At 39.8% G+C, this 9,611-nt stretch overlaps 1 protein-coding gene across 22 annotated transcripts in view; it reads left to right on the forward strand.

Annotated features, from left to right (window-relative positions):
- ptprdb (protein tyrosine phosphatase receptor type Db) overlaps window positions 1-9,611 on the forward strand; it is a 151,207-nt gene that overhangs the window by 90,186 nt on the left and 51,410 nt on the right. For all 22 annotated transcript variants that reach the window (XR_312082.1, XM_005747028.2, XM_005747026.2 and 19 more), the window contains 2 exons: window positions 6,370-6,515; window positions 9,012-9,153. Coding sequence is in view for 21 of the 22 variants with exons in the window: in XM_005747028.2 (XP_005747085.1) it covers window positions 6,370-6,515; window positions 9,012-9,153 (288 nt within the window). In the remaining variant the exon portion in view is untranslated. The remainder of the gene's footprint in view (window positions 1-6,369; window positions 6,516-9,011; window positions 9,154-9,611) is intronic.

Here is a 9,611-nt window from a genome sequence, read left to right on the forward strand (position 1 = left end):
CTATTTAGGTATGTAGCTGACATATGAATGAGTGATGTCATTCATTATTGGGTGAGGTCCAAGAAATTAAGTTGGTATGATCACGCTTGTGAAACTCTCTGTAGTTTGTTATTAACATACAGTTTTTGTGTGAATTCATTGCCTTCAATGACACTTTTTTGTACTGTATACAAAGATTTTTGTAGAAATAAATATAACAGTTCCCTATTCAGTATTAAGCAAGATCCAGCAGTTGTTTTGTATAAACTGAACAGGCAGATCTAACACATAATATATCTTTTTAATTTTATCTTCGTTGTGAGTAACCCTTCTCTGTACAATCACAATGGTTTAGTTTTACATTTGAGCTTTTGTAAAAATTTAAAAAAAAAAGATCTTTCATTGCTTTTGAGTTGGCACTGTTGGTCTCCACATGAAATCAAAAAAGTACATGCCCCTCCAGTCCTCCGCTCTACTTCAGAGCTATCAAAGGAAGCAAAGTGTAAAACAGGTTATTTAATGGATAAAGTCTTTGCTTTAGAACTGACTTCAATTCTTTACTAATACCTACATTTATATATAATACATTTTTTAAAAATGAAAATTAGTATAGACCAATAGGCGATCTGTTTACATTAGGTCCTCTGCTCCTGTATCTTAAAAATGAAAAAGGCAATATAAACATTTATTTTTTTTTAGGCAAGTAAAGGATTTGTGAATTTATGGACACATGGAGAGTAGAAGGGTTAACAGTTTTCAGAAATCTGCTCCGATAGTGGAGAAAAGGATTGGTTATAAGAAATGTGTGCAGCTCATTATTAAATGAAAATGCCATCCATCAACTTAAGTAATTTCAGTCATTATCCAAATAATTCATGGTATGTTTTCTGAAATAATTCATTATATTGTATTAAAATTCATTTTCAGTGATGATGTGTCACCTCATGCTCATCTGCTCATTTTAAATCTTTGATCTGTGCAGCAGAAGGTGACAGAAATGGGCCACATCACAAACAATTTCCAAAGTCATTAACACACGAAACTAAAATGGCAATCAAAGTTGTGTTACTTTATTTTAACTAGCTCACGCTAGGATTAAGGGCCTTACTATTAACTTTCTGGGAAATTAGCCTGTTAAATTATTGTTAAATTGACTATTTGTGATCCCTCAATTTGTTCTTTATTGTTATTAATGTCCAACCCTGAGTAAGGTGATAGGCTGAGAGCAGGACAGTGCATGTGAAACTGAAGAAATATGAAGCTTCTCAGTTTTGTGCTATCACAGGCACTGTAGCTATTAGCAGCTAGCATAGCTGTGCGCTCATCTGTGAGTAACAGAATCTGACTACCTTGTCTTAGCATTAGCTTAGCAGGTGCACTCATCTGTGTTGAGGCCTGGATAATGTTAGCTTTGCTGTAACGTAACTGACCAGTGGTCTGTAACTAATGCAGTGCGACCAGCACTGAAAAAACCCTCTGTTCCTCTTTATGGGAAGCCAGCTCTGACCCAGTAAAGTAGTATACCCAGTGGGAAGCCCATGTGCTTCTAATGACCTGTGTATAAAAAGAGATCCTGTTTGATTAATTCCTCCCCTTGTGTTTCTAACAAATTAACCCTGATTAACTCGGCACTAGCCAAACCCTGCGGCAGCTTGGGTGGGTAAGTGTCATGCTAATTGGATGTGCGTTAACTATCAGCAAGTGCATTTTGTCTTTCCCTGCATTAGTGTAAAAATCACAATGTTTCGTTAATGCTTGTTAACATCAGCTGGCAGTTGCTCAGAAACTCCTAATCTATGTCAAATAAGTCAAATAATAAATTCACCCAAAAAACTGCAGGGCTTTGAGTTTAAAGAAAGATGTAATACTTTGCTTTGGCTTGGTTCAAATAGACACTTAAACTTTGTGCAACCTGAATAACATCATATTTTAATGTGAAATTGTTCCAAATGTTACGGCACTTTATTGTGTAAAATTTAATTTTGCTAAGTTGAAATTGCTCATTTTGCCAAATAATTTCCAATTAATGCTTCTGTGTTCTGCAGAAGGATGATAGCTCTGTGTTTCTGTGTTTATTGGCCCAAGCAATCCAATTTCATTACCAGGACGAAAGCGAGCAGCTGATAATTTGCTCTTAATGTGTCCGTTTGATGTTAATGTGTTTTAAGTTATGGTTCTGGCCAGCTGCCCACCCATTCTCGCCTGACTATCATGGCCCTGGCTCAGTCTTCTATATTGGCCTCGTTCCTCAACTTGTCTGACAAGCCTGATTCAGTGCTCTTTTGAGTACTGATCGGCCAGCCACATTTAGATCTTTTCTCTATCCCTAACATACTAATGAATCTCAGGTACAGCACAGATGCTTGGTAAGATCTAGTCAGCGTTTTTAGACATGATCAAAACTTCCAACACAAGTACTCACATAACCTGTTCATACGCATGATTACACGTCCACACCCAGGATTATCTATGAGTACGTAGATGAAGATGCCCCTGATTTTGATGTGATCATAAAGGTTAAAAACAATTTGATCCTCATTTCCAAACATTAGCCAGCACATAGGAAAACCTGACCTCAGTATCTGCTCCTTTTAGCTGAAACCTTAGTCTTTCACTAATGAAAACTCAGCTTACTCCCGCTATATTTTTATATTGTTTATATTAGTTTTTCTTTTCCAATTGATATCTGCAGTATCAGGCAGAATAGTCCCATTTCGTGTTGCTCAATCCATTGCTTTTTGTTGATTTGATTTGTTCGGATCCGCCTGTCTGCTTTATGGCTTTTTCGTATTGGATCAGCTAAGTGATTGCGGGCACACAAGATGAGATATGAGGGCACATAATTTGCAGCATTTTAAAAGATGTGTAGGAATGAGTTCAGAGCCCTATTAAGGGTTACTTTTAGTAGAAAATGTAATCAAATGAATGAAAAAGTCATCCTAGGTTTCTGTAATCAAATGCATGAGTCTTGAGAATAAAATATACATTTCAGTCGTTGTTCATTACTCGGCACATATTCATGAATTTCTCTGCGCATTAAAAGTAGACTTTTATTTATCAAACCTTTAAAGTTCCACTACTTTCCATCTGTTTTCCCTACCAAACATCAGCTCTCCATTCTTATATCTAATCACATTCCCAATCCTAGTACACTATATCCGTAAATCATGCTCCCTGAAGGTTTGTTCTAGCATCTGTTCTTACAAACCCGATCTCTCTCTCCCTCCCTCTAGGTTAAGACAGCATCTGCCAGCTATAATATGCCCCCATAGTCTCCTACACGGTGCCATTAGCTTCCTTTAGTCTGGCTATTTGTCTTTTCAAAGTGCTTCTTCACTGAGCCCCCATCACTCCATTGCGGTTAATTCCGAAATGGCATAATATTTGTCACCATTTACAAAATTAAAACTAAAAATTGGACGGAAAAGACAACGTCTAAATGTGAAAGCATGTGTGAAGAAGTCAAAATTATTCAGGTTATAGATCTTCAGTGCTACTTGGTGGTAACCAAATTCTTATGTTTCTTTTATTTTTAATTACAGGGAAGATCTGAAGATTATCTTTTTGTTTACCGTAGATCTTTAGCCATGACTCAGAAGTGGTGCAGGGACAGGAGCTGACCGAATAATTTCTGCAATCTGTTGTGTAGATTAGGTCCCACTATATGGATTGCTATGTAGGCCACCCTTCTTCCACCCCCCCACACACACTCACACCAGAGTGGAAAGATTGGCACCGTCTAATTCCCTCTAAATCTCTCTCTGTGGACCACTTAGTAGTTTTCCTTCACTTCCATCTTGGATCACATCACATTGAAGGATGGTGTGAGGAAATGTGGTAACATATGGTAACATTCATGAGCACCTTCTCACTGTAATTGTTCTTCATTTTTCCGAGTCCATCTACATCTGCAAAACAATGAACCTGTACATATTCCGTCCCTCCTGAAAACATGTACAAATATTTAAGTTTCCTTTTGAGTTTCAGCTTCTCTCCTTTGGCCCAGATGTCAATGCTTAATCCCACCAAGTGGCACAGTCACAAAAAAAACCCCTGATGATCAAGGCAAAAGACAGACCAGTTAGGACACCCAGAGGGAGGAAACCAGAGGAGGAGAACAGTGAAGATGAATTCAGAGAAAATACAGTGAAGTAACTGAAAGGGAAATCAAAGAAAAGAGAATAAGGATGAGAGCCAATAAAGAGAGGGGAGGAGAGAAGAGATGGGGAATTGCGAGGAGAGAGTTGGGAGAAGTGTGGAGCATACGGTTGGAACCCCACCTCCCTTCATAAAGTCAGTCAATGTGACAGGAAGACTTATGTAACACCCCAGAGATGGAGGGAGGAGATGGGGAAAGAGTAACAAGGAGGAGGATGAAAGATGGAGGAAGGAGAGCAGCTGTGAAGCGGGAGAAAAAAGGGATTCAGTGGTTAAAAAAACTGGGATGGGGTAGAGAGATAGAGAGGCAAAGCTTAACATAAGACAATTAAACACGAGATGTATGAAGAGAATGATCAGGGTTAGGGTGGGTAAAAAAGAAGAGGGGGATAGATAAAAAAAAAAGCAATTGGAAAGATCTACCGTTAGTATGGCCCTGCTGCCTTTACACTTTTCATTTGTTTTGTGGGGGAGAGATTAGCAAGAGGATTAAGAGAGAGATTCTCCTGCTCTTCATTCTTTCTCTCTCTCTCATGCTCTCTCTCTCTCTCTCTCAGAGGGACACACCCATCTACTCGCTCATGCATCACACACACACACACATGCATTATAATGACACACGCAAAAAATGTTGCACATACTTTACATGTTATAGCTGCAGGCAGGTCATTATTTCTGTTCTCTGTTAATCTGCAGACTGCTTTTCTGCTTGACTGATTTGTTAACTAAGATACTAAGATACTTTTTTTTGCTTATATTTTTGTTTTGTATACATGTTTACCAGGAGGATCTGTGAGTTTTCTTATTTTAAAAGCTTGGCCTGATGAAGGTATTTCTTGCCTCGCAGCTGACTGAAATAAATACACGACTAATAAGTTGTCAAATTTTTTTTGGCAGTCACCGCAAGCCTGTGGATAAGCATTTAGTAGCCTAGTCGTAACCCGAAACATGCGGTTTGCATGTAATGTGGCACGGAGGATGAAGAAGAACCTGGAAACATGCACACGTTACCCTTTTCTGGCTCTCTGACACAGACGCGCACACACACACATTGTTTTAGTCAGTCATTGAGGTAGATTTGGCTGCGAGCCAGTGAGGTGTAGAGGTGATTGGGCAGCTTGGGGCTCTCCGGCTATGTTTGCCAGTACATCTGGCTCGCTCGCGCTCCATCTCACCCCTCGGTGTCTTGCTCGCTCCCTCTACTGCTCTCCATCTGTCTCTCTCACTCGTTCCTTTTATCTCATTCACTCCTCTGTTCATTTCTTCCCACTCTTTCACACACACACTCACTCTCTCTCGCTCTCTGTTTCCTTCCCTTTTCTGAAGAGCTTAGCTTTTCTCCCTTACTCCCTCCCTCCTTTTAAACAGCAAAAAGCAATTTCTCTCCCTTTGTCAGGGCGGTTGGCGGTAAGCCCTTAAGTAGGGATTTTCTGGTTTGGCTGGAATGCCATTAGGCAAGCTGGTGGTGACGTGCCGTGACTGACGTGCCGAATCTATTTGATGTCATGATGTCACAATCCAGCGGAGGCTGCGGTTATGATATTGTTGGCGTCCCTGGAACGAGGGGCTTTAGTGGTCATGTCAGGAGTAAGTCTTCATAAATCCTTTATGGCATATAAATATTAAGCTTCTTTGGTGGTACAGGGACAGAGGGAAAAACATGGCGGAACATACACAGACACATGTACAGAGAAAAAAGGACACACACAGACACACAGACAAAGCCAACCTCGTGAACATCCAACAGAAAGATGTGCTGAAGGTGTAGAGCTACTTCAAGAAGTAGCTGACATTATACCACACACACTCACACACACACACTCACACACATTTGGATTGTTGAAATCGTTTCCAGGCTGCATCATTGTCCTTAATTTTTCCTACTTAAACTGCATAACACATACACAGCTGGCGTCCCTCTTTCCCACTCTGTGTAAGTGCAGCACAGATCACAATCACACTTTAACTGTTACTGATGTGTAAGCAGAAGTTTGTGGTTTTATATGAAGTGATATTTGGGTGCGAAACAACAAAGCAGAGAACGGAAAAACATAATAATCTATTAGAGAATATTTGTAGGAGTGCCTGTAAATAGTAGTGGTGGAAATTCTATCAAGATTGTAACTGTATGTCACAACTTATCGTTTTGCTTTGCGGCATGTGGATGTGCATCCACACAGAGTAACACGCTCAGTGTGAACCTGATGTTTGATTTATGTTTTTTTCATGCAGCACCCCCTAGATTCACACGAACCCCAGAGGACCAGACAGGAGTCCAGGGGGGAGTCGCGTCCTTTGTGTGCCAGGCCGCAGGAGATCCACAGCCCAAGATTGTCTGGAACAAGAAAGGCAAAAAAGTCAGCAATCAGCGATTTGAGGTAAAGAAGCTGAGATACTAATGGGATTTGAAACGTTGTGTCTCCTGTAACATTAACTAACTTTTTCCCGTGGTGAAGTGCTGTGAAAGAAAATAGATTAGTGTCCAACAACAGAGATTTATTGGCTACTTGGAAGCAGCTGTGTTTGCAGTGAGTGGCCACACAGAGCACTGAGGCTAGATGACTGCTGCTACTGTCAGTTCTTGTTAGCATTTTCCTGTCTTGTTTTCTTTATAATTTTTCCCACAGCCCACGATTTATTTATTTATTTTTTAGTAAAAAGACTGCTTTGGGATGTTCACCATGGCAGACCATCTGCCTCCATCTCACCCCATCTCTAGCATCCTCCTTCACTACATCCATGAAGCTTCTCTGTGGTTTACCTCTTTTCCTCCTGCCTGAGAGCTCCATCTTCAACACCGTGTGTCTAATATTCACCAAAATCCTTCCTCTACATAACTGTCCCTCTGATATATTCATCATTTCTAACTTTGTCCATTCTAGTCACTCCCATCGAAAATCTTTGCATCTTCAACTTTGCCACCTCTGGCTCGACCTCCTGTATTTTTGTCAAACATACATCACAGCAGGTCTCACCACCATCTTGTAATCCTTCCGATTCACTCATGCTGTTATCCCTCTGTCACAAATCATCCCCAAAACTCGTCTCCACCCACTCTTCCTGCACTCTCCCCTTCACCTCTCTGACGCCAGGTATTTCAACTGATCTACCCTCGCTACTTCTGCTCCTTAAATATAGCCGTTAAAAGCACCGATATAATTGGCAATCAGCTGAAATCATTTTCAGCTGTTATTGTAATCACTTAATTGTTCAAAGTACTAATGAGAATTGTGGAAAACAAAAGAGGAAGCCGAAGATAATGTGTAATTTTTATAGTTTATTGTTCATACTGAGATGTCAAATATTAATAAGTTCAGTTTATAATCTTTGGATAATGCCAGGTTAACTGTTTATGCTGTCATACAACATAGCATGAAAGTGAAAAAGGATATTCCCAAAACTATTCGTCTAAAAAAACCTTTTTAAGAACAGATGCCGAACATTATAGTCCCAGCCGGCTGACAGCGAGGATGTTCTTTTTTTGTCTTATGAAACAAAACCCTTTGACGTTGAGAACAAAAAATAATAGCTGATGAAGTCAAACCGGCCTCCTGAAAACTGTCTAAACATTCTTTAAATTTCCTGACATTTTAACAGGGCAAACGATCAATTATTTAAGAAACGTATTCATGAAACGTATTCATGAACAAGGATTATTCCAGAGCGTCAGAGCTATTGTAAAAGCTACTGACTCAATCATTGTCTAAATATAACAGGACCAGTTCTTGACACATTAGATTCCCCACTGGGAGAAAGGTGTGCTGTTTGTACAAAAATTGACATGTAGCTGTATAATGAGTGCCCATCACTATTATTATGGGATCATCTGATTGGTGGGGTTTTCTCTCTAATAATGTAGGGTCTTGCAGCATAAAGTACCCTGAGGCAACTGTTGTTGTCGCCTGTCCCTATTAAGAATAAATAAATTGGAATTGTGTGTGTGTGTGTGTATACATACATATATATATACATATATAATCCAATGCATCTGTTTGCATACAACAACAAAAACTGTCAATTTGAACAGTTTTTTATACTGCCATACAGATGTCTGGAATGCTTCAACTTTTTCATATGTCAGTTGATGCCTGGGGCTACACTATATGAGATTCTTATATGATCAGCCTTATTGGTTTCCCGTAGGCTCTAACCTTTGCTTTATTTCCCCACCCCACAAGTCACTCTTAGATGGAGATGTTGAATCAGCCTTGGTCCTGCTCAGCCAGTGTCACCCTCAGCTCAGGGTGCTTTTCCACTTTAATAAGTGGAGTTTCCTTCCAGGTTCAAGTTCACCTCAGTATCTTCCTGTTCATGATTAAATCACTCGAGGAGATATTTTATTTTTAATCCAGACTATATAACATTTGGGCTACCTGCTGTATATTTCCCATTGACGTCCTGTAGGTTAGGACTTGTTGTGGGATTTATTTTTATTGGATTTCAGTCAGTGGAAACATTCCCAGAATTCAGAATCCAGATCAATTACATGCATGTATTAGACTTATGCAACAGCAGTTATAATGTGCAGTCCAGCAGATCTGAAAAATCTGGTCATTACATGTGAAAAAGAACATGAGAGATATTCAAGTGTAAGGTCTTTGCTTTTCTCCAAACCTGAGATCTGTTTTAAGCTGTGTTTTCAACGATGTCATACTTTGGATTCAGCTTTCCATAGTAAAAAAAAAAATGGGGGGAAAGCCTTAAAAACCTTTTCCTTTGCAAATACAAATGATCCAAACAAATATGCTGCCACTGAATTTTGGGAACTGCACGTTATGCACTCCTTCATCAAGGAAATCTTTGACCTTGCGCATTCTCCAATCTATAATAGAAATAGAAATTTTAGCTGCTTTAACATATTCCCCCACTAACAGGTTATAGAGTTTGATGATGGATCCGGCTCAGTCCTGAGGATCCAGCCGCTGAGGACCCCCAGAGACGAGGCAGTTTATGAATGTCACGCCTCCAGCTCTGCAGGAGAGATTACTGCCACTGCCAGACTCACTGTGTTACGAGGTCAGTGTGAACTCCCCCACACAGTTTTTCCATCCAGCTGTCTCACATCTTAGGTGGCGTTTATAATCTGTACATAAACAGCTAATAAATTGTTTATGACACACTTCATTTTATAACAAATGGGGTTTTCCTGGCTCAGAGTGAACCTTTGAGGGTTCACTCTGAGGGTAACATGAGAATTTTTATTGACGAAAAACAAAAGCATTTGTCTTTTCAGGAGTTTAGAAAGACCTCTAAAAACGAAGTAAAGTAGTCTAGTAAGCGTCTGCATCACACCTAGCTGTGCCATTTCATTTGATTGTGAATTGATCAGGCAGCAACACACAATCCACTCTAGGTATGCAGACCATCTATTCTCTTCTGCTTATCCATTTCAGGGTTGCAGGAAGGGGAATGCTGAAGTATATTATGCAATTTACATGTGTGTGTGTGTGTGTGTGTGTGTGTGTGTGTGTGTG

Source organism: Pundamilia nyererei, unplaced genomic scaffold (assembly GCF_000239375.1).
Source record: "Pundamilia nyererei isolate P.nyererei 1_Seehausen unplaced genomic scaffold, PunNye1.0 scaffold00187, whole genome shotgun sequence".
Classification (NCBI taxonomy): Eukaryota; Metazoa; Chordata; class Actinopteri; order Cichliformes; family Cichlidae; genus Pundamilia; species Pundamilia nyererei.